Raw genomic sequence first — 24,925 nt, 5'->3', positions numbered from 1 at the left:
TTTAAATTTCTTGGCTTCAAAGTCATATACAATATAAAGCTAAGAGTGTTTGATGTTGCATTTTTCTTGTATAGTAGCTACTCTGTGACATTGTATATGTGTTGTTTCAAGAAATTAAAGAGATGAAAAAAAAAAAAAACAGAAGTTGTGCTTCAGATCCCCCATCATAGTGTCAGTCTTCTTGCATTACTCTTGCCCCCCCAAAAAATGATTATGTTCTGTACACATGCGTACTGAACTGAAAGACCCATACTGAAAATTTTTGGTATGAATACCTATTCCGTTACACCCCTATGTAATCTTTGCAGTTATTAGTGAATGAGACCCATTGCCTTCTTTACTTTAGCCTCATGGCTTAAAGGTTTGAGGCTACTTGCTGGGGCCTGTTGATAGCCCTGGCTCACACTGGCAGTGAAAAAACTGCTATTATCTTCTCTTAAGTTCATGCAAAATACATCTTTTACTACTTGTATTTTATATCCAAGTTACATCAAACATAATTTTGAACCTTGTGTATGTTTACTTAATATAGGAAATAATAATGCAGACCACGCACAATGTTTTGTGAATTGGAATAATGAAATATACCACTGACATTTTCATTAAGATGTAGAATTTAGGAACTCTGATAGCATGCTACAGGAACAGTTTACCGCTTACTACAATGTTGAGCAAGCAAGCTTGTTGGCTGCAGAAGAAGTAGAGGCCCATCAGCTTGTGCCATGTATTAAACAATGTGATTGCTAGCAGCTTGCATTAAGGACCCATCATCAAGCACCATTCATGATAGATAAATATTACCAGATAAATAAGAGATAAAAAAATAATTTAAAAAACAGCAAATGAATACAAGGGAAGTTATTTGCATAATACTTTAATTAGGATTTAGGGCACAGTATTGTTTGACAAACACAGAGCTGTTTCAAACACCTATTCTAAATGATCTTCGGAACACATCCTTACATGGGACGCTCTCTGGAACGAGTGACAAACTGCCACCACAGGGGTGGGAGGTCTCCTTCCTTATGGGCTGGGGGCAGGGCCTCAGATTTAGGGCCGTCAGCATGGGTTTCAGTTTGCAGCTGCTGGACCTTTAAAAAATAATTTTAGAAGATTGTTAAGATTTATTGTGTGTCAATTTACTGGCTAAGTTACCAAACATCTGAACATAACGAACCAATAGCACATTGACAGATCTTCTTCCATCTGTTCTGCAAAATGTAAACAAATGTATATTTCTGCAAATGTAAATATTGTGGAAATATCTATATTAATTGTGTCTAGGTGAAGGCAATCCTCCTGGAACAGAGCTAACGCGGGTTTGGGGGGTATTAATTTCATACTCTGTGACCGCTTATTTAACGTAACAAATATACACAGTATTTAATTAAGTTACACGTACAACAAACTGGTAATGTCATAGTAGTATCGTGTACTGTAATTGAATATTATACCTGCTGAACCGTAGAAAGCACACGCTGTGTTTATCTAATAAAGATCTTCATCGCTAGCAAACAATAGCCTTTGCAGATTTGCTTTCAATTGACTGTAGATCCAAAGCCACGTCTTCAACTTTCTGTTACAACTCTGAGTGAACTGCTTCAGACAGCTCAAAACGCTCTGAACAAAACTTAAAAAATAATTCAAACAAAATAACGAACCAATTCACTGGTTTGCCAACTGGTTTGAACAAGCTTTTGAACAGAATTGACTCAAAAGAATGAATCATTCACGAATATGGGCATCGCTCATTGCCAAGAGAAAAGTAGACGGCGTGTTTGGTATAAACTGAAGCATTTATAACTTGTATTGCATTAAGATAAAGTAACGAGAGGAGCGTGGCCCACAGTAACGAAGTAAGTTTTGGTTGCACTTACTGGTAATTATAATTATTGCCCTCGGCTAAGAAGGAGCCTGTGTTATCTGCATTGTTCCTTCCTGCATTGTTCCTTCCTGCACTTTAAGATGTTTTTTGATGAAGTCGAATGGTTCAGTGAGGCCTTCATTGACAGCAATGCCACTGAACCTCTCAAGATCCAGAAAGGTACTAAAAACATATTTAAGTCGAGGGGAAGTCGTGGCCTAATGGTTAGAGAGTTTGACTCCTATACCTAAGGTTGTGTGTTCGAGTCTCGGGCAGGCAATACCACGACTCAGGTGCCCTTGAGCAAGGCACCGAACCCCCCAACTGCTCCCCAGGCACCGCAGCATAAATGGCTGCCCACTGCTCCGGGTGTGTGTTCACAGTGTTTGTGTGTTCACTGCTGTGTGTGTGCACTTTGGATGGGTTAAATGCAGAACATGAATTCTGAGTATGGGTCACCATACTTGGCTGTATGTCATGTCACTTCACTTTCACTTTAAAACAGTTCATGTGAGTACAGTGGTTCTACATTAATATTACAAAGTGACGAGAATACAGCAAAATAATGACACTTAATTTCTAGTGATGAGTGATTTCAAAACACTGTTTTGAAGCTTTACGAATCATTTGTTTCGTATCAGTGGTTTGGATTGTGTAAACGATCACAAAATCAAAATGACAGAAATCACATGACTTTGGCGCTCCAAAAACAAAAACAAAACAAAATTTGTAAAGCTTCATGAAGCAGTGTTTTGAAATCACTCATCACTAGATATTGTCATCAAGTCGTTATTTTGGGGTTTTTTGGCACACAAAAAGTATTCTCTTCGCTTCATAACATTATTGAACCACTGTAGTCACATGAACTGTTTTAAATATGTCTTTAGTAGCTTTCTGGGCATCTGAAAGTTTTAATTATCTTGCTGTCAATGGAGGCCTCACTGAGCAATCGGATTTTATCAAAAATATCTTAATTTGGGTTCCAAAGATAAACAAAGGTCTTACAGTGTAGAGCAACAGAGGGTGAGTAATAGATTACATAATTTTCATTTTTGGGTGAACTAACCCTTTAAAACGGACTTGTGCACTCAAGAACAAATTGTGTTTATGGAATGCACCCCAAGCAGTTAAACTGTAGTGTTTTTCTTTTTTTGGTTCTCTTGATTTTGCATTTGTAATAGGGTTGATGGTCATTTCTCTCAATTTATCTCAAAGGTTAGCAGTTTTAACTGTAAACTTAATTTTTACACTTATTTTACAAGTCTTAAATGAGAGTTCTAGAAAAGATTAACATACCACATTAATGTGGTTAAGGTTACAGAAAGTTGACAAAAAAAAGTTTTTTAAAAAAACATTTTATTTTATATACTAGTGTTTTTCCATCAATTGTTGATGTGTAAAGTGCATACAGGCTAGTCTAACTGGCAGCAAAATTCATTTGGCTTTATTATTATTATTTGTTATTATATTTATTTATTTATTTTTGACAGAGAAGGTGATGCATATTTTAAAAAGACATCACAATAAACATTGAGGTCTTTCCAAGAGAATATTTCTGTCCTTATTTATAGTAAGTCAACTAAATTAAGCATTTACTGACAATGTTTTTGTTTTATTTTAAGTGAACATTTTTTATATTAAAGCAAATTTAGCTTGTTTTCATGGTAAAAGTTAAGTTGTAACAAAGCAAAAAATTGACCTACATTTAAGTAGTTTTTTCTTGTGACTAAAGAAAATAAACTGATTTAGGTCTTATTAAAAATATAGTTTGTACTGAATCAGAAATGTAACTTGAGTAAATGTAATAAAATTGTTTGTAACAAAATTAATTTAGTCCAAAGTAAAAATTATACTTGGATGTTATAGTAAAAACTAAGTTTTTCAAAGTAAAAAATTTAAGTTGTATCAAAGTAAAAATAATGATTTGGTCTCCATAAAAAAAAATATTTTAACTTTGTTTCAATGTAATGTTTTATCTTGAGCAGAAGAAATATTTTGATTGATATTAAATTAAAATGTAAAGTTTCAACCAAATAAAAAATCTAGTTTGATAAAACTAATAAATTTAGCTGTAACAAATTACAGCAATTTGTTAGGTTGGTCCAAAGTATCATTTTTTTCAGTGTACCCACCACTGTAGTTAACTTTTGTTTCAAGAAATTGTCTGAGAAGGAATTACCATTGCATGCTTCTACTTAAATGCCCTACACTGTAAAACCTGATAAGTTATATCAGAGCTTAAAATTTTTATGACAAGTGGGGCGGGCCTGAGAGCCACGGGAGCCAAGCCAAGCCTCGCTTCCATAATCCCACCCCACTTATCACAATGACAATTATATACAACTTGCTTTCATTAACAGCACATACATTCAGATCTTTATAGTTGAGTGCTAGCTAGCAACAGCACACTGGTATGTAGTAATGTAGTTATCAAAAAGACTCACAATACTTGCATGTAAATAGTCAAGCAACATGCAGTATATATAGCCTTCAAGTTTTGCTGTCCATCCTCAACCTAACCATAGGCTCTACTCTTCGCCACAACGGTAACACTACAAAACCAACATAACAGAAACATATGTAAATCCTAACATACACCATTTAAGTACTAACTTATGTCTCTCTATGTTAATCTTGTGTAAAAACACACAAAATAACACTTAATTTCTACATTTATTTTCCTTGTTGGCTGATGCAAAGCATGCTGGGAACTAGAAAACGCAATAGTTTTAAGTTCACCTTACTACAACAGCATTTTGAGTTTACAGAACTTATTTAAATTAAGTCCAATGAACTTTCATTATTATTTGAGTGAAATTAACTCATTTCATTTAATTTCACTGTTTGGTTTTACAATGTACTTTCATGACATATAGCATGACAGTAGCATGAACTTTTTACATTTTCCATAAATTTCATTCGAAAGTCGAATATCTCTAACTTTTTGTCAGTAGTATATAATGCTTGCACACACAAGGACTAAATTCATAGTTTGATCGAGAGGAGTCAAATGTTGATCTTAGACAAACAAGTGCTGTTTGGTTGGTATTATCAGCGTTATGTTTGATGCAAAATGTGTATAGCTTCTCTACTATCAATACAATTGAAAAGATTACAAGTCCAGAAGGACAGCTTTGTGGCTGCCTTATTTTATTGAGTGGATTAGATCATCATTAAAGTTGGAAACCCACCCAAAATCAGACATATAACTATCATTGGTTTAAATAATAATCTGTGTGGTTATAACAAGCAACTCTCATGTTTATTTATTGAAATCACAGACTTTTGAAGTTTAATTGTCACATTAAGCCATATCGTAATTCAGCTCTTTCCGTCCCCAAATTTAATACCTCTTGAAATCACAATTAAGAATTTATTGTACAATTTAAGACTTTTTATGGCCTTAAAAGTAAGTAAAGTGTGCGCTTCACACTGAAACACACAGAACAAGAGACTAGGCTATATACTTAAATAAATTGCTGATTTTGTGATGTCACTAAACCATATTGCGCTGACCTTATTGTTTGACAGATGCTTTGCCAAAGCAATAACTTCAAAGACATTTTATGTTATTATGAAAAGTCTAAAAATATTTTCAGTTTACTATGAAACTGTGGCGGCCGCCAAAGCAGTACATAAATGGGAAACACTGGATTGTATTTCAAATAAAATGACACAAAGATATTGTTACTGTTTGATGTTCATATATATAACCACTTTTCCATTGTGATTATAAGTCACAGATTTGAGCTCTGCTACTTTGACAGTAGGGGTGTAAAGATACGCGTACCGTGTACCGAACGGTTCCCGGGCAAATTCCAAATGGAAGTGATCATCCCTGTCCCCTTGGAGTGGGGACTTTGGAGTGAGCAGGGCACGTGCATGCCATTATGAAGTCGTTTGGAATGCACTTGGCAAAAGGAGCGATGTCATTTCCTCATTATCTTCAGCTGGGATGTTCCTGTGACAACGCTGCACGGTGTGCGTCAGCAGATTCGCTGATGGACACCAGCATAAAAAAAAACAAAAATTATATATATATATTTTTTATATATTATATAGCATATTTGAAAAACTTTTTTAAAATAAAAAAATATATGTTTATTGCAACAGTTATGCTAACAACAATAAAAAGTCATTTATGACATTAAAACAGCGTCATCTGCTGACACACACCGTGCTGCGTTGTCACAGGAACATCCCAGCTGAAGATAATGAGGAAATGACATCGCTCCTTTTGCCAAGTGCATTCCAAACGACTACATAATGGCATGCACGTGCCCTGCTCACTCCAAAGTCCCCACTCCAAGGGGACAGGGATGATCACTTCCATTTGGAATTTGCCCGGGAACCGTTCGGTACACGGTACGCGTATCGTAACACCCCTATTTGACAGTATTATTATTTTATTTTTTTCTAAATCATTCAAGTATATTTAGGTTTATAACAGGTCTAGTTCTCATCTTATGGATGAACAGGAATTTTAGTTTGTGAGTTAAGCTGCCAATTCCTCCCTCAACCTTAACGGTCTCCATAATAATCTTCTGACACGTGCAGCACAACTGAGCGAAGAATCACTGCATTCCATAAATGATTAATCTATTAGCAAGAGTACTTTTCTTCCAAACAAAAAGTTGCATCGTAATGGCGTTAAGTGTGCTCAGGCGTGGAATGTTAAGTGCAACAGGAGTGCACGTTGATTTCATGGTGAGTTAAAGGACATACAAACTAATTTCATAAATTGGTGTAGTCAGTGTGATGAAGGTCTCATTCAGCAACCCTGAAAGCAAAGCATCTGGTTTGTGCAAAAGACCACAGAAAGACATGATCATGCATACCTCTTTATCCCAGCTCTGAACTCGCAGCTTTTTCCACTGTTCCCTCTTAGCAAAGTAATCAGGGTACATGGCTTTCTCTGAGGGATGCCAATGATCTAGACACCATTCGGGAACCTAGAAATGCAGAAATGTAAGTGTACAGGTAATTAATAACTGAAAATGACATTACCAATCATGTAGTCTCTGCTCTTTTTACTGTTCTTCTAATGAGATTCATTAGCTCCAGTCAATTGATTGTCAACAAATTTGGTCCAAATTAGAGGTCGACCGATTTATCGGTTTTGCCGATTAATCGGCACCGATAGTTGATTGCTGGAACAATCGGTTATCGGCAAAAATCCATGCAGATAGTTTTCCGCGTTTCGTCGCTTGCTGGAGCGGCTGATAGTTTCCCGGGTTGGGTCCGTTGCTGGAGCAGCTGAGAAGGCTCTGTTTTCATTATACAGTGTGAGAGCAGCCTCTAGTGGTTGAAATCACTGACAGCACGTACTGTTTGTTTAGACACGTGACGCTGCACGCTGAACAGAGCGAGAAGCTTCAGACAGAAAATCCTGCCACGCCTCAGAGTGCCATTCACATAGTTTTCCATTAAATTACATTATATTCACCTCGAATCGTTGTTAATGTACAAAAGGAATTGTATATTGAACATTTCCATAGAAACGTTTGTCTCTTTGTGGCTCTAATAAAGTGAGTATGCTTCATTTATAGAGCTATAATATAGATAGCTCTTTCCGTTAGCTCCGTTTTTTAAACACTGAACTTCAAACTTAACTTTGACTCATTGTTCATTCTTGTAGTCAGCTTGTGTCCATTTGGTGAATAAATAAAGAGTTTTAGAGCGCTGCTCGAGTTGAACGCGATGCGTCTGGAGTGTATGTGATACCGGTGAGTTCTCCTAGACTCAGCTGCTCTTTTATTTTGATTAGACAATCACTTGAGTGTTCAATAACAGAAGCAGTTAACCCTCTGAAGTCGATTAACACGTATATGCGTTATGAGGCATTTTCTCCTGACAACCCCGAAAAGAACTTAAATTACACTTTCAGTTTTGATTGTACAGATAAGAGCAATACATCAATCGAATCTGTAAAGGGTCTACTTTTTTTGTATACAGACATAACAAAATTTTGTGCACTTATAAAATAAAGATAACAAACAAGGAGTGCTGTCTGCAGCCTTTGTCTGCGCTGATCTTCATTTACAAACACGTCATTAAAATGAACTGTAACTCAGTGAATACTCAACGAAGAGATATGAGAGATATATCTATAGAAAGTCTGACATGTCTACTATTAAACTATACAAGTGCTGCCGAAAACAAATATTCTGTGATAAAGTAATCCATATGAAAACAACACAATGTCCGTTTTTCACGTCTCCCTTCATTATCTTCTAATGCGACCACACCCCCCCCCCCCCCCGCCCTATTCAGATTCTAATGTTTCACTGAAGCGCACGGCTTGAATACGCCCACACAACAGAAGACAACGCAGCGAGATTGTTCTTCAAGTATTTTTTATTTTACTGTTTGCTTCGCGATGAGAGGAATAAGACATAATTTACCCCAAAAAGATGTGATGTGGTTGAGGATTTGAGATTTGGATTTCCTCAGAAAAAAGAATGAAGCACTTTATTCAGCAGAGCTCATAAACATGAGTAAGTCTCTTTTTATTTATATACTTGTACTAGTTTTCACATAACGTGTAAACATTTTACTGGTTACACTTTTTCCAAACTATAATTCCTGACTAAATGTATAATCAAGTGAAATATTATGAAGTTTCAATAACAATATACACTACTATACCATTCAAAAGTTGATGTAAATAATATAAATGTAACAAATAAATGTAACTGTAACAGATGTAACAAACAATGCTGTTCTTTCAATTTATCCCCCCCAAAAAAACTGAAAACATTAATAATAATCATAATAATGATAATAATAACAATAAATGTTTTCTATTTTTTTGTAGAAAATAAGATTGTTAAAAGGATTTCTGAAGGATTATGTTCCTGGAGTAATGATGCAAAAAATTCAGTTTGAAAGTCAGCTTTGATTGTTCCTAATAAACTGTTTAACTGCACTTACAAGTGAATATTAAATTATGTTGTGGGATAATTAAATATATTCTAAATAAATTACAAACATAAAAGTATATACATTTATTTTGTCCTCTCATTCTTTCTTGTAACTCATCCCTCTCAGTCACACAGCTGACTGAATGGTTCATTATGCAGCTCATTATTCAGGCCTTTGTCTTCTCAGGTGTGAATCACAATGATATTCATGATAGTTGACGCCTACTCACATATGACTTTTACCAACAAAAAGTGTCTTAGAAAATTTAAGTCAATATATTGTTTTCTGTAAGTGAGTAAACAAGATGATTTTCACATCATTTAGAAAGAAAAATTCTAGGCTACGGGCTCCAGTTCTCAAAAGTCCCGGGAACCAATATTCTGTATGTGTTTTATTGCCTTATTCAAGTGATTTAACATTTTTAGTTTTTCACTAACCACGCATAACATTTTTTTCTCAAAAACACAATCATATACATACATGCTGCTCACATATTATTATAGCCCAGTTTGTGCTGATTACAGTGAGATTAGACGTTAGCCATTTAGATATTTATAAGAAACTGAAAAAAGCACAAATGTCAGGGCATGACAAAACTTCTCCAGGCCCCAAAAATACCCTTAGACTCCAGAGGGTTAAAGTGTGAGAGTATACATTGTGCTCGTATAATTGTAGGGCCCTATGATTTCCATGATGCGGAAAACATGGACGGAATCACGGAATCCATAAACGGGAAACACATGAACAACATCCCCAGAACTGCTCTGAGAGTCACTTCATGAGCATTTGACCTTTTGTTGATTTGAGCAAAAGCATCATATCACATGCACAGAATTGTAAAGGTATTCTTTTATTTTGCAACCCGTCAAAATAAAAGTCCGGTTTTGAAGTCTATTGTTCAGTAGAATGTACATAGCCTACTACTACTACTACTATTAAAATGAAACAAGTATTATTTTTTAAAGAATAATCAAACAACATTTCTTCCATGTTTTAATTTTAATAGTAACTCCCCTTTGTTTGGCAAAAAAAGTTTGCTTAATTTTATGTAATCAAAAGACATAAAATTAATGTTTCATGCCCCAATTTGATAACAATAAAAATGTAAATAAACACAGATTTTTTGAGGGGAAAAATCATTAGGCTTCTTTAAGAAAATATAAATAAATTAAGTTGTTTTATGCATTCAAATAATCAGATATGCTAAAACAGAATTTGGTAACAATAAAAAATATGGTGAGAAAAAATAAAACATTTCATAGGGCCCTATCATGTAATTTGTGTTAAACTTTTATTAAACTGATTTGAAAATGTGTAAGTTTCATGATTTTATTTAATTAGACTTTATGATCAATAAACTTTAAAATGGTGAAATTAAAATGGAAAAAACAGAATCCAGAAAAATTAAATAACAGAATTTGGAAATAAATAAAAATGGAATTTAGGAAAAAATTAAACCGATTTCATAGGGCCCTATTAGAGTGTGGTAATTTCAACATTTACTATTACTATTACTGTTATTATTATTATTATTACTACTACTACTTTTTTTTTGGTAAATAAACCACTATTTTAGTTTTTTTTTTTTTTTTTTTAGTATCCATTTTAAAAACTATCGGTTAATTAATCTGTATCGGCCAGTGTGGTTCAACCTAGCTATCGGTATAGGCAAAATCCAATATCGGTCGACCTCTAGTCCAAATAATATCAAAACTGCCCGAAAAAAGGAGAGCTTCACCGATTGCAATTGATTGCAAGTGTGACCTGCTGATACCCTTTTTTACATTCTTTTTAATTATAATTGGCAGAATATACAAATATCTGTACTTTTTTCACTGCAATAATAATAATAAATAAACAAATAAATATACATATTAAAATTATTTTTTAAACATAAGTTACAGATGTTCTCTAACTTAACCATCTGAAGTCGGCAAAACCGCCGGCGGGAGCACTTGCATTCTGACAACAGCAAAAATAACTTAATCTGCTATGTCATTTTTGATTGGACACATAAAAGTTACTTAAAGTGTCTACTTTTAAATTAAATAAGTCTTATTGAAGACAAATATTCAGGTGATAAAATAATCTGAATTAAACCAACCAGAGGACAAGTTTTTTCTGTCTGAGCACATTATCTCTAATGTGATCACACCCACACCCTGTTCGCACTATTGATATTAAAAATATCCACCTGAGATGTGCCTCCATAAACAAAGCTGCAACATGTTCATCTCAGTTACTTTTCATTTTTGGGAGAAGACGCTATAATTCCAGTTTAAAATGAGTGATTGAAGTGAGTGAAGTGAGTGAGTGAATGAGTGAAGTGACATTCAGCCAAGTATGGTGACCCATACTCAGAATTTGTGCTCTGCATTTAACCCATCCAAAGTGCACACACACAGCAGTGAACACACACACACCGTGAACACACAGCTGGAGCAGTGGGCAGCCATTTATGCTGCGGCGCCCTGGGGGGCAGTTGGGGGTTCGGTGCCTTAAACACGCCCCCACATGTCTACGTCACCATGTGGGAAGATTTGCATAACATCGCCCAAAAATTAACAAAAAAAAAAAAGAAGTAATAACTTTGATTCTCGCTGTAGTATTGTTGCTGCCACCGCCATGTCATGGAGACGCTGTGTTTCATTGTGAAAGCGAAACTACTTTGTTTGGTCTTTCAAAATATGACACAACTAGAAATCAGTGGTTAAGTTGTATTTACAACACTTCCAGAACAGTTCAACACAAATACTCAGATGTGTGGAGCACATTTTAGGGAGGATTGTTTCCTGAACCTGGGAAGGATGTGCACGAAGGTTGTTTCTATAAAGTTGGGCAATTCCAACTTTGCAAGGACAGTCTTGCGCTTCTGACTCATAGCCTGTAAGTACGTTTTCATATTTAAAGAATTTGCAACTGACGATTCAAATTTCAAATCTTTATAAATTAATACTAGTTATTTTTATTTTCCTTCTATTCGATCACAAAATGCAGACATGGTTTTATGTTTACGCAGCATGATATGCAATGCATAAAAATACAGTATACAGTAGGTAGACAACCAAAATGGGTAATGCTGCCGCCGCAGGGCCGCGGCGTTAACTGCAAGTCAGTCGCGTGTTAAAATCATTCACGAAACTACCGCCAGGTGGCGCAAAGGGACGGATTGCGAACTGAATGTAATTGTAAAATGAAAGGAAGACGTTAAACAACAATAACATTATAATATACATTATAACATCCTCAAAAGCCATTAAAAAAAAGGATAGTCTTAGGCTACATACTACTCATCAAAAATTTAAAGAAAGACATTTACTCAAAGGCTCTTATGCATGCTATTGTTATTAAACAGTCATTACATATATATACACATACACACACACACGGATTAAAAGTTAATGTTTTCATTTTGGTTCATTCTTGGTTATCTTCAGGTTAAAAAATTATAATAATAATCTTCAGGTTCCATTTGCAGAGCGAAATGAGAACGGTCCAGCATTTACAAATAATTCTTATTCACTCTGTTATTATTCTTGACTTTTCAAATTGCTAACACTTTGCATTTTTGAATTATGCCTTTACTGTGTGACCAATAATTATGAATTGTGACTTTGATCGCGCTGGTGCCTCACGCGCACATATTCATTGGAAACAGCAGTCGTTCACGAGCCATGAGGCGCTAGCAGCGGTCCACTTTGGCATATTTTTGCTCATTATGATTTTTTTTTTCGTCGATACTGAAACACGTGTGAAATCCAAAGCCTGTTCTACCTAATGAATAAGAGTTTAGCTTTAAATGGTCAACATGTTTGGATTTGTCCGGAATGAGAGAGATAAGCCCAACTGTTCTGCCCTCACTGTTAGACTCAGACACAGCTATGCAGATAGATAAACTCCTCGACAATTGACAGGTGTAATGTCCTTTTATTGACGTATCCTTCAATTACCGACAGAGTGAAACTACAAAGGTGTAGCAACAATCACTTTCTGGGGAATAATTAACTCAAATGAAGTGAATATTCATGAGTCTATGAATATGATGTGCTTATTGCTTACAAATATTAAATTACCCAAAGAGGGAATATTTAATCATTTAAAGGTAATCTTTACTAGAATTAATGTAAGTTATCTAGACAATCTGTTCGTCCCGCGAACTGGATGCTAGACTCCCTTATCAAATATCAAATAAAATACCCTTCTTACAAACTCCAAGAAATATTAATCTTCTGATCAGGAAGAACAATATTTTCTGTGTCTGTAGTATTTAGATTACTGAATAGTAATTACTAGAAAACAAAGCTTGTAGCTTAGATCACACAATTCAGGGACTGAATGTAAACTGGTTAACGCGAATGTAAACTTTGCCAAAAGATGATTAGACTTAAGTTCGTTTGACTCGTGAGGACAATTGAACGAAGTCAAATATCAGAAGACAATAAAGAAAAACTAAGATAAAACGAAAAAGTAAAGAAGAACAAACGGAGGGACTTCTTGAGAAGTCCGATCGTGAACTGGGAAAACCCCCCTCTTTCTCTGGCGGAATGCCACGAGCAAGGGTTTTCCTTTGTTTTTATTGAAAGGTTGGTTCACACCTATGTCACCTTATGAACCAATGAGGTGTGAGAAACTGAGGCGGGAAAAATCTTCTTTGTCTGCTGATTTCCGCCCACTGGTCTAATTTATGGTGATGACAAAATTACACATTTTTCCTCAGAAAGATTGTACTTCTGAAACAATGCATCTTTTTGTAATTTGCCGTTGAGATTCGTCACAGTCGGGTTTTTACCATCATACAGACACCATAAACTATAACTTTGTGAGTCAGGGATACAGAGATACAGAGTTGTGTTCCTAACTACAGGCATATAAAGTTTGATTAAACACACAGTAAACATTATATCTATTCCACTATATCACGTGAAGACATCTAAGCACATAAAGAGATACATTTAATACATTTAGAGGTAGTTTATCAAAAGTGTTCATGTGTGAGCCAGAAATGCTCGTGTGGGTGTGTGTGTGTGTGTGTGTGTGTCTGGAATGTCGTCGTGCTGTGATTAAAGGGCGGGTGTTTATCTTTCCTTTGATGCTCACGAGAGTGTCTCTGGATCATCTCGAAGGTGTAATAAATGTCACGAGGCTGAGATGTCATCGACATCGCGGCGCCCGAGTGGGGGGTTTTTATGTTGGAGGATGTTGTAAAACAAAAAAGTCCTTATCTTTTGTTTTTTTAAGTTCTTGTCTCTGAGTGCAGGATGTGTTAGAGAGTCAGGATTCATTAATATGAAACAGATGGTTGAATACCATCCGCTCATTAGTGTTACATTCCCCCTTTGTGGTCGGATGATGCCCTGTGGTCATTATCGGACAACACCCATCACAATGGTCGGATGGCAGGTGAATCATGATGGTCGGATAGCAGGTGTTTGTTAGGGCTGACGACCCAGCTCGATGAGGTCCGTATCCGTTTCTGGTGTGGTACCTTCCCTCCGTGGTTTCCATCGGAGACCTCCAGTCAGGGTTGTCTTGAGTTTGGCTGCAGAGGTGCGCATCTCGTTGAGTTTCCTGTATAGGATGAAGGCCACACCAAGGGTCAAGGTGTGGCCGATGACCATGGAGATGCACAGTGCTGTCTCAGCTGCAGTCCAGGCTTGGACAACAGGTGAGGTGTTCAGGATGGGTGATCGAGACAAGGCTTGGAGGGCTGCGTTGACGGGAGCAATGTCAATGAGCTGAGGCGCCCCCCTTTTTCAATCCATAGTTTTCTAACTCTGGACCTAGGGTGAAGTTGTAGTTCTTGAAGAAGGATGGATTTCTAGTTCTGATTGGTACTCTTCACTCGGAAGATGGTATAAGGCCAGATCGTCAAGGTGGAGGATGGCCCCTCGCGGGACTTGAATCCACATGCTCTGGTCAAGCAGGTTGACACGGGTGGCAGTGTCATGCTGGTCGTAGGTCAATGTAGCGGTACGTACTAGAGTGTTAACGAGCATCTCTATCACCTACAATCTCAGCTTGCGTCTCGGTGACTTGGCTGCGAGGCTGGGCGTCGGCAGGGCAACGCGTGTCGCTGATCATGGGTTGCAACCCACAGATTCCATCAGTATTGTCTCTGAGAAACGGTTTTGCTGGGGCAGAGGTAGTGGATGTCTTTAGTCAGGGTGCACATGTGCAGGTTCTGGGGCTAAGTACAGCTGGGTGTTGCTGTCATGGTATGCCACCACCTCAGGGGTACGTATCTTGACATGTGTGTTATCCTTCAAACCCCACATTAACAATGTCTTTGAGTCTGTAGATTCGGCTCGACTCTATGATGGGTAAGTTCAGGAGGAAACTAATCTCCTTCTGCTCGGGGTCCATGTAGAGGGGAATAGCGCTACCCAGTGAGTAGGCAAGGTGTATTTGCATAGGATCAGTGGGTGTGGTGATGGCGGAAGCCAGCACACTTTGCACCAGGCTTAAGGGTATCAGGTATGGTGGAATTCTTCCCATGGCCAGACTGTCGATGGAGGAACTCACTTCCCGTAACATGTCAGTCATTAATGCCGTGACTAGCTGCGTTTGGGCAAAGTCATTCTGGAAGACAGTGAACAGCTGTTTCATGGAGTTCACGGTCTGGTTCAAAAGCACGCTATATGAGTCTTGAGAATGACCACCGTTCCTTTCAATGTCTTTCCGATGGTTTGCAAGGATGCACTCTGTGTGGTGAGTTGCTCTTTTAGCTGTGGAAGTTCAGTCTGAATTTCAGCCACATGCCGTCTCACAGTGGCTATGTTTACTGCATTGACACTGGGACATACCAATGTTGAACAGAGTTCCAACAGCAGCGGCGGCTCCGAGCAATGCTCCCCAGGAACGTTTGGAGCGGCGGTTGTGTCCACCTAATTCCGCCTGGGTAACAGTCATCTTCTCAAGTTGGTTGAGCATGTGCTTGACATCGGGCCTCGGCATGATAGAGGGAGTCCTCTGTCCAACGGGCACCGGCCCAGCTGTACTGGGCTACTGCGTGGGGGTAGTGTGCTCTGTAGACGTTGCGGGGGTCGAGTCAGAACGTATACTTTCTGGGTGTGTGTCCGACAATTCGTGATCAGGAGTCCTGGTTGTTCTCTCAATACAATGCCCGAGGCCCGGAACCCGGTGTGATAATGTCTGATGGTGGCTGGCCTCTGATTGTCTGGAGGCACAGGATGACAATCCACAGCAGTATCCTGTTACAGGCCAGAGAGAGAGAGAGAGAGGTAGGGAGGAAAAGGGGAAAGAGAGAGGGAACAGGTCAGTGAGGGTTGTCCCGGGTTGGATGGGACAGTCTTTCCGCTTCGATGGTGGCGGTTTTGAGTTTAGCTTGCATTGGCCCCTCCCTGTCTTTCTCTGCTGGTGGCCACATGTCTCTTAATCTGGTTACGGTGGACCCATTTGAGAACTGGTTCTCTCGATCTCCGGTTTAGCTGGATTTTGGTACGCAACTGGGGAGAGTTTGTTCATAATCTCATGGGGTCCCGTCCCAGTGTGGTAGGAATTTCTTTGACAGCCGCTGGGGGCCCGTCTGAGTGTTGGCGGGGTTGAAGCTGTAATACAAGACCCTGTCGCCCCATTTAGTTCTTGGTGTGATGCTTTCCGGTCGTAATATGCTTTCTGGTCGTAATATCCTTCAGCGCTTTTTTGCAGGTGGTTGCTGGGCAAAAAGCAAAAGTTGTTTTCAAGTGTCTATGGAGCTCGTCAAGATACTGGAATGTGGTGTAAGCAGTGACAAGGTTGGAGTCTCCTGGTTGATACAGCAAGTGTAGTGGCAGGGTCATCTGCCGCCAGTCATGAGTTCAAAAGGGGGACACCCGTGTTTGATTCCTGCGGGGTGGCTCTGATGGCCATCAGCACAAGGGGTAGTTTCACATCCCAGTCATTCTGGTTAGCAGACACATACTTTTTAAGCATGGCGACCACCGCTCGGTTCGATCTCTCTACCTGGCCGGACGCGATTGGATGGTGGCTGATGTGAAGTTTAGCTCGTACCCCTAGGCATTTCCAGATCTGTTGCATGATCTCGGCCGTGAAGTGGGTACCTCTGTCTGAGTTGACTCTCAGTGGCAATCCGAACCGGGAGAAGATATGGTTCATCAGGAGGTATGCCGTGGTTTGGGCAGTGTCAAGATTGGGTGCTGGCAGACACTCTACCCACTTGGTAAACTGGCACACCACAGTGAGAAAGTACTGTGTGCCTCTTGTTGACTTGGCAGGGGTCCTACCCAGTCAATTTGAAGGTCTGACCACGGGAACCGTGATCCCTCCGCGTTACAGTGGGGCTCTGTGGTTTGGGTTGCTGGTGTGAACTGGCAGCACACAAGACATTCTCTGACGTACTCTGCCACATCCCTTGCTGCATGCCAGGCCAAAATGCCACCTGTGTCAGTGTGTCATACGTGGCTCTGGTACCGTGGTGTCCAGCACATGGTGTGTCGTGGGCCCTACATTAGTAGTACCCCCCCTTTGGCATCGTGGCACCCACGAGCCGTGGCGCTGTGCTGTCACCAGGTGCCAACCACAGAATGTCGCCCTGTACGCGCAGCATGTGTCTGGTGTTATATAGGTGTCGGAGGCACGAGTCATCAGTGAGCTCAGCCTGAGTGATAGGGTGGTTGGAGGGGTCAGAGAGGTGGTTAAGAATTGTCTTTATGGCAGTGTCAGAGGCTTGCATATCTGCAATGTCGTTGTTGGAAATCTGCGGAGTTAGCGATAGCGGCTGTGAGGCGGGCACTGCCACAGGTGAAGGGCGTTTGCTGCGGGTTAACACTGCAACATTGGGGCTGGGTGTGGGTTCTGGGGGTGACCACACCTCCCCATGTAGTGCGCCTGTTTTCGCGAGGGCATCAGTTTGATCATTTAGGTCTTTGTCCAGACCTGGTAACTTTCGAGTGTCCTTTACCTTCTTCCAGTACCATGTACACAGTTATATTGTGTGTGTTTTTTTGTGATGTTATCACATTCCTGGAACAGGTGTGTTGTTGTTTGACTGGGCTTGTTGTTTGCTGTTTTGAAACCATTCTGTTTCCACCTGGAAGGTGGCACACAAAACTGAGTCTGGCATAGTTAGAGTCTGTACAGATGAGGATTTCTCTGATGTCATGGGCTGATGCGATCTGCAGAGTTATGAGAATGGCTTCTATTTCAGCAAATTGTGAAGACTGGGGACCTAATTTGAAGTGTTGTGGGGGGCACGGCTGGTCGTTGACCCACAGCACTCCTGCACCTGCCTTAAGATGCCATCGTGGTTGTAGGAGCATCCATCGACGTAGGCTGTGAGCATGCCTTGACACGCATTCTCTTCAAAGTACCTGTGACAGGTTGGTTGTTGCTGTTGGGGTTCTTGCACGCCCATTGCTTCTGCAGGTGTGTTATCAGAGCAGTTTTGGCATGCAGCCAGGCCATTGCCCCAGTGCAGACTTGTGATTCTGTGCATACCGTGCCTCAACATTGCGTCCTTGGAGAGCCATTTACCATGTGGCTATGCGTGAATTGGTGACCACGCCATCTCGGATTCGTTGGCTGTTGAGGAACATTACTGGCTGGTGGCAAGTCTCTATGATAACTTTTTGTGCTCGCTGAATGGCCCATACAGTGCAGAGCAGAGCTTTTTCACAGTCTGAGAACTTACACTCTGGTGGAAGCAGTGTCTTGCTGGCATAGGCAACTACTTTTTTGTCTTGGTCATGCCGTTTGGTACAGGCCAGCACTGAGACATTGGTCAGAAAAACCCCAGCTTTCCAGGTAGAATTCCTTTTGTGGATCAGGGTAAGCAAGACATGAGCTGTGCATAAATGTCTTTTTAGTTCTTTCATGGCATGTTCTTGAGCCTTCGACCAGACGAAAGGGCATTCTTTTTTTTAGCAGAGCTGTCAGAGGTCTGGCAATGTCTGAGTAGTTTTCGATGAAACTGTCGAGAGTAATTGCATACCCCTAGAAAAACTCCGCAGCTCAGAGACGTTAGTGGGAGGCTTGATGTTTTTGAATGGCAATGAATACGGTTTGACTGTGGTTCAATGCCTTGGGATCGAGAGCATGCCCGCATGCCCACGTAGTAAACCTTAGTTCGGCACCACTGTCCTTTGTGGAGGGCGATCTTGGCTCCGGCGGTGGATAATTGGTTCAGAACATAGTTTATTTCTTTTAGGTGGTCGGCCACCGTTGTACTTTTCATGAGAACATCATCTACATAGATCAGGTTACCTCTTATTCTAGCATCTGGGCAGGCTTTGTTCAGAAAGATGTTGAATTCACCTGTTGAGTAGGCGTAGCCAAACGGACACCTGTTGAAGGTGAACTGTCGGTTGCCAAATGTGAACGCCAGCTTGTGTTGGTCTTCCAGGTGCACCGGAATGGTCCAGAATCCAGAGGCCACATCAAGTGTAGAGAAGATTGTGGCTCCTCTGATTCGGGGTAGTTCTTGTTCTAGCTGGGTCATGGGCCATCGTGTGACGCGGCACCTGTTGATTCAGTTTCCTGTAGTCAATGGTGGGTCGCCATTTGCTGTTAGGTTTGAGGACGGGCCAGATGGGGGCTGAGTAGGTGCTGTTGCAAGGACGGATGACACCTTTCTCAAGCATAGATTCGATGATCTCCTGCACTGGTTCATGTGAGGCGATGGGAATCTTGTACTGTTTGACAAAAGTGGGAGGAGCATCAGGGTGCGTAGGGATGCGTACCGTGTGGAGGCTGGTGAGACCACAGTCTAAAAGAGTCTTTGGCAAAGGATTCTTTGAACTTATACAGAACTTGCTGAGTCCTTGACGATCCGTATCGCTCTCAAGTGCATTAGCCGTCTTGTAGAATTTTGCTGCACTTGAGATTCAAAACCTGAGGTAAGCTCCTCCGTCGGTGTGTCATCAGTCGGTTTGGTATTGAGAGGGACAGTAGTAGGTTCAATAGTCTCAGACCGAACGCTCTGGTGGGAGAACTGTGTATCAACTGCAAGGTGTTGGTCCTCAGTCAGCTCCGTTCTGCACACCTGGTCTTTGGTCACTGACATGACAGATGTGATGGCGATGAATTTGAAGGGTGCAGTGAACAATGTGTTGTCTGTACTCCCCTTCGGGTATCAGTGCAGGTGGAACTGGGCCAATGACAGGTAGTAAAAGTTCGATGGGCCCAAAGTCATGAAAAGTCAAGCTCACTATGCCACCCCAGCCGGTAGGCCTTGGGAATGTTGATGTCAGTTGCCTCCGTGCAGTTGTGTTGAAAAGGATGTAGAACAACACGAGATGACACTTCAGTGAGGTGCAGTGTGGCTTCCAGTGTGAGTCCGAGTTCCACACATTCAGGTGAAGGTTGAAAGAAACCCAGCGTGTGGTTTAAGGTTTGACCACACATCGCACATAGTTGTTAAGCAGGGTACCACCGTTTCCTGTTTGTTGACTAAGGTGCAGACCTCTGGGATGGTCTGCCCTGACATGAGGTTGTCATGGTTGATGGAAACGCGTGGCTGCAAAGTCAATGGGGCCCATACAACTTCATTAAAGATGTCCAACATGAGCCTTGAGGCGAATCAAGATGTCTGCTCCAATGTAAACATTGTGGGGCAGGTCCGGAAAGGACCAGGAAATAATGAGTCAAGGGCACCAGTAATTCCATTTCACGTACAAAGCGCAGATTCCTCTGGCAGACACCATAGAGGATGGGTGTGGGTTCAAGGGGAAACGGATGCGCTTGCTGGCATACGGAAGGTCCGGTGTCTTCTCAATGATGATTGTAGTTGAGGCTGCGTACCCATGGCTGACTGCTGGGGTTCCCTTGACCTCTGTGACCTGACAGTCTGGCTCTGTGGGAGTTCCCGTGACCTCGGTGACCCGACAGTCTGGCTCTGTGGGAGTTTTCCGTGACCTCGGTGACCTGACAGTCCTGGCCGCCGGCGACCTGTGTGGCTGGAGGGGAAGAGGATCTCGCACTTGAGCCCAGGACTTTCAGCTGTTTGAAGTCTAGTAAAGGCTCAAAGCGATCTAGCAGGTCTTTGCCGATGAGAAATGAATAATTACAGTGTTCATTGGTGAGACATAAATAGGATGTACTAGACTCATAGGACCGATAGTCAGGTGGATGGGAGCTATGTTTCTAAGCTGGATGTCATTTTGGCTGTATGACTGTACATTCAGCTCACAAGTGTGGAAATTAAGAGTTCGATTCTGTCTTTGAGCTCAAATTTGAGCATATCAAATAGTTCAGCCGAAATCAACGTGAGGTCTGAGCCTGTGTCCACAAGGGCTTCGAGTCTCATTTCCCTTTTCTAAGGTGATAGTTAGGTAGAGTTTCCGAGCCACTCCCTTCTCGATCAGGTTCCCCAGGAGTTTTGGGTGTTGGGGCTTGTGTGTCCGATCGATAAGCAGTCATGGTATGTCTTGTGTGTTCGTTTCGTGGTGGGTACAGATAACCAAACAGCACTTCTGGTACTCAGTGTGAGGGATGATGCTTTCTTGGTCAGGAGGTGCAGACGTCACCTGGACTGAGTGGGTGCTGCTGTCGTTGATGATGCAACAGCTAGTTCCATAGTTTTGTGGTTGCAAAACAGTGTTCTGGGTGCTTGGTTCAGTTGCTGAGACGTCGGGAAGGGTGTTGGTTTCAGGCATAAGGTTTAGTCATGCGGGTGTCTGGGTTTTATCCTTTTTGTCTTCCTTGTGAGGTTTCTTTTTAAGGAACTCTTTCAGTACATTCAGAAGTTCTGCATCTACGGACGTGGCTGCACTTTCCTTGTTAGATGTGGGTTCAGCCTTGAGCTTCCAAGCGTCACGTTGAGAGTGTTCCCCCCTCCCGGCTCCCTGGGCTTGGTGTTCTGGAGCTGGTAGGTCGGCTATTTCTGAGTCGCCGGCTGGCTTCCCAGGTGCCCCCCCCCCCTTTTGTTGTGGGAGGGGCGAGGCCGGTCCCAGGATCCTCCAGAGCGGGCGTTCTGTGCCTCGGACGGGCACCACCACGACCACGCCCTCTGCTGGCTTGGAACGGTCTTGACTCTCGGTTGCGGGTCTATAACTGTGGTGCTGTTGGGTGCCCTCTAGGGTCAACTCTGATAGGACTCAGAGACAGGGCAAATAGTTGGGTGTTTTAACAGTCTTTTCTGACACAGTCTTTTTTTTGGTGTAAGCCTTATGGGCTAAGTCGCGTAACTGTTGTGTTTTGACATGCTAACGCGGGCACGCTAATACTCCCAAATGGTGGCTTTACAGTATGATGGAGGTTTCGAAGGAACAAAGTTCGGAAGTTAATGTCTTCCTCTATGCCTGGTTTCATTTCGTGCTCCGAAGTAGGCACGTCGCAGTCGGTTATAGAAATTCGTTGGGGTTTCAAGTCGACCTTGCTTGAGGTCCATTGCGGTTACTAACCCTTGTTCTGATTCTGGATCAGAGAATTCACGCACCAAAGCTTTTCACAGTTGCTGGTAGTCTGTTTTGACAGTCTCTGGTTGACGGTCTAAGAAACTGCGTACCTCACGACTGGATGTAATTCTGAGCAGGTACAGTTTGTCCCAAGTGGTTACGTTGGCGACAGTTTGTAAGTGAAAGTCTATGTCTTGTAAGTAAGCGTGGATGTCATGGCCTCCTGCAGGATCTGGGTTGAACGTAGGGATGTTTCTAGCCAGCTTGTCCAGTTCTTTGGGAGCCATGTGTCCGTGGCCGGTGACCAGACTTTCTGGAAGGGTTTTCCCTTCCCCCGCTGCTGACAGGGGTTCATGCAGGCTGGTTGGTGACATTTTGACAAGCAGGCTTTCACTCCCTTTTCCAGCTCTAAGTTCTTGGCTGAAAGGCTTGGGTCCAACTGGCCAGGGAAAACTCTGTGGAGTGTGTTTTCCTCTTTTTGTTCACTTTGCAGTCTATAAGAATGTTTCAGTTCTCTGTGAACGATGTCAAGTTCATCTTTTTAGAAAAGTTTTTATGCTGTGTAAGATCATGGATTTCGTCAGCTCGCGGCCATGTTCCAGGTGATTTTTCATAGGCCTTAGCCTTAGCATCTCTTTCTTTCAGTTCAATTTACAGCCCTTCAAGGAGGGTTTCAGCTTGTCGGAGCTTTGCCTCGAGTCCCTCTCGGCGTTCTCTCTCCAAATGTTCTCTTTGGTCTGTGTCCAGACGAAGATTCTCCAGGGCATTTTGAAGTCTGTCTACCTCCTCCTGTAGCCTGGGTCTGTGGCATCCTCTTTCTCGTGCTGGTCTTGGGTCTCGAGAAGTAGCTTATCTAGACGGCTTTGAGTGTGAGCCTGATGCTTCCGGGCTTCCTCCGCTTGAAGTCTTAGAGTTGCAGCTTCCTACTCCAGGTCGAGGTAGCTCTTTTCGCTGAGCCGTGCCTGGGCGATGAGGAGGTGAGCTAGGGTCCCGGTGATCCTGGCGAGTTCTTTGTGGGGGAACTCTGCGTCGGATCGTGTTGCCATCAGCTGGTCCATCTCAGTGTCCAGTTGTCTTTGGCTCAAGTGCTGCAGGTCACGGTGTCCGGTGGGCAGGAAGGGGGTCGTCATTTGTTTTTCCAGCCATGTCGCTAGCTGATCCCAAGGGACTGCGGGGACTGGATGAACGGGACATCCTGTGCTCACTGCGGACTAGAGGACTAGAGAAAACACAGCACACACACAAAAGAGGCCAATGCAAGTTTGTTTTCTGGCTAACGAGCTATCGTAACGGGCTATGCCGTCTATAAGAATTTCGGCTAACTGATGCAGACAGTTAGACAGTTAGGCGGGGTCAATTACGGGTCGGCCAAAAATAGAGACTTTGACAGGTGGTAGCCTCGTGGTCACCTGGTGACACCGGCTGTTCGTGTTGTCGCTCTACTACTTAGCTCTCCTTGGGGTCTCTCGGTGAACTGTAAGAAACAAAATCACAACAGCATGAAAAAAAAAAATTGAAGATAGGAAAGACCACAGTGAAAACAAAACACTCAAATAAATTTGTTCTTCAATGAAATGGAATGAATACGAACGCTGGAAGTGTTAGGAAGAAAATAAAGGGGCTCTAAACCTGCTACCTTTCGCAAGAGTTTCTGCTAGGGCCTACAGCACGTGTGGCTATGGGAGTAAGAGACCTAGGAAAAGGGTGTGGCTTAGAGAGGAAAAGTGGACCAAACACTTAACATATATCCGGGGGAATATCTAACATTTTCTGTGTCTTATAATAAGTGGATGGGTTTTATCACATTTGGTTCACCTGGGTAAACTGATGTCGCTCAGGTGGAAACCAGCAGCGCGGGCAGTCTCCCTGGCGCTCCCAAACACTCAACTGCAGTGTCCCCGGCCCTCCGTTACTCTGTGTCGCGCTGCCCCCTCTCAAACAGCTTGTGGACTTTTAACACAACCTGGCAACACCAAGGTGTCAACTGCCAGACAGCACTGCAAAATTGGAACTTTCCCCTAGAACCCTCTCGAAAGAGAGTGGCCCCTTTTTAGGCCCCGGTTTTAGGTTACTGGTCCAGAAATTGTGTTGTTTGTGTCGGCTGGACTGATTGACTACCTTTGGAGTGCCCAAATTGTGAGGTCTTACTGCGGACCGCAACCAACGGACAGAGATAAGAGAAACCGGGTTCCACTCACAGCCAGTATTGGTAACGCTGGTCGACCCCTTGCTCACTGGGAAACCTGAGAATGACTGTCCAGTCACTAAGGGAGTTCCACAATCAAATACACAAAGGATGTACAAAGGAAACTTAAAGTGAATTAGACTTTGTTTTGTTTAACATCAACTGAGTGAATATATATGTAGAAAGTTAAAGGCAACAGCGTACCTAATTATGATAAAACAAAAAGGTAATTATGATAATGATGGTAATTATCCAAAATAACCTAATTCCAAAAGAGAGAGAAGAAAATAATAAAATCAAAAAGAGAAAAGACAGTATTGAACACAGGAGGAGGACGCAGTAGCTGGTTTTCACCACAAGCGGGCGTACTCCCTCTCTGTGCTTCACCAGGTGAGCAGAAAACTTAATTCAAATTAAAAATTAAGAACTGGTTTAAATTGAAATTTAAAATAAGCATGTAAGAAGAATTAAAAGGAAAATCTGAATAATATCCGATAATAACCCAATGATAACAGCAATGGTATCATTAATAATTATGAAATAATCAAAGGGTAAGAGTAAAACATGCAATTCAAAACAAAATTGAAAAGAGAGAGATCA

At 41.5% G+C, this 24,925-nt stretch overlaps 1 protein-coding gene across 1 annotated transcript; it reads right to left on the bottom strand.

Moving 5' to 3' along the window:
• Positions 1-858: 858 nt before the first annotated feature.
• On the bottom strand, positions 859-14,152 carry LOC109097909 (NADH dehydrogenase [ubiquinone] 1 beta subcomplex subunit 9). Its single transcript, XM_042754577.1, has 3 exons — positions 14,096-14,152; positions 6,703-6,816; positions 859-1,091 (listed from the first exon to the last, which is right to left on the bottom strand). The coding sequence occupies exons 1-3, from the start codon at positions 14,150-14,152 to the stop codon at positions 960-962; spliced, it is 303 nt and encodes a 100-aa protein (XP_042610511.1). The 3' UTR covers positions 859-959.
• Positions 14,153-24,925: the final 10,773 nt, after the last annotated feature.

Source organism: Cyprinus carpio, unplaced genomic scaffold, assembly GCF_018340385.1.
Source record: "Cyprinus carpio isolate SPL01 unplaced genomic scaffold, ASM1834038v1 S000006548, whole genome shotgun sequence".
Classification (NCBI taxonomy): domain Eukaryota; kingdom Metazoa; phylum Chordata; class Actinopteri; order Cypriniformes; family Cyprinidae; genus Cyprinus; species Cyprinus carpio.
The sequence above is the reverse complement of the archived record's forward strand: the minus strand, read 5'-3'. Positions and strand labels throughout refer to the sequence as shown.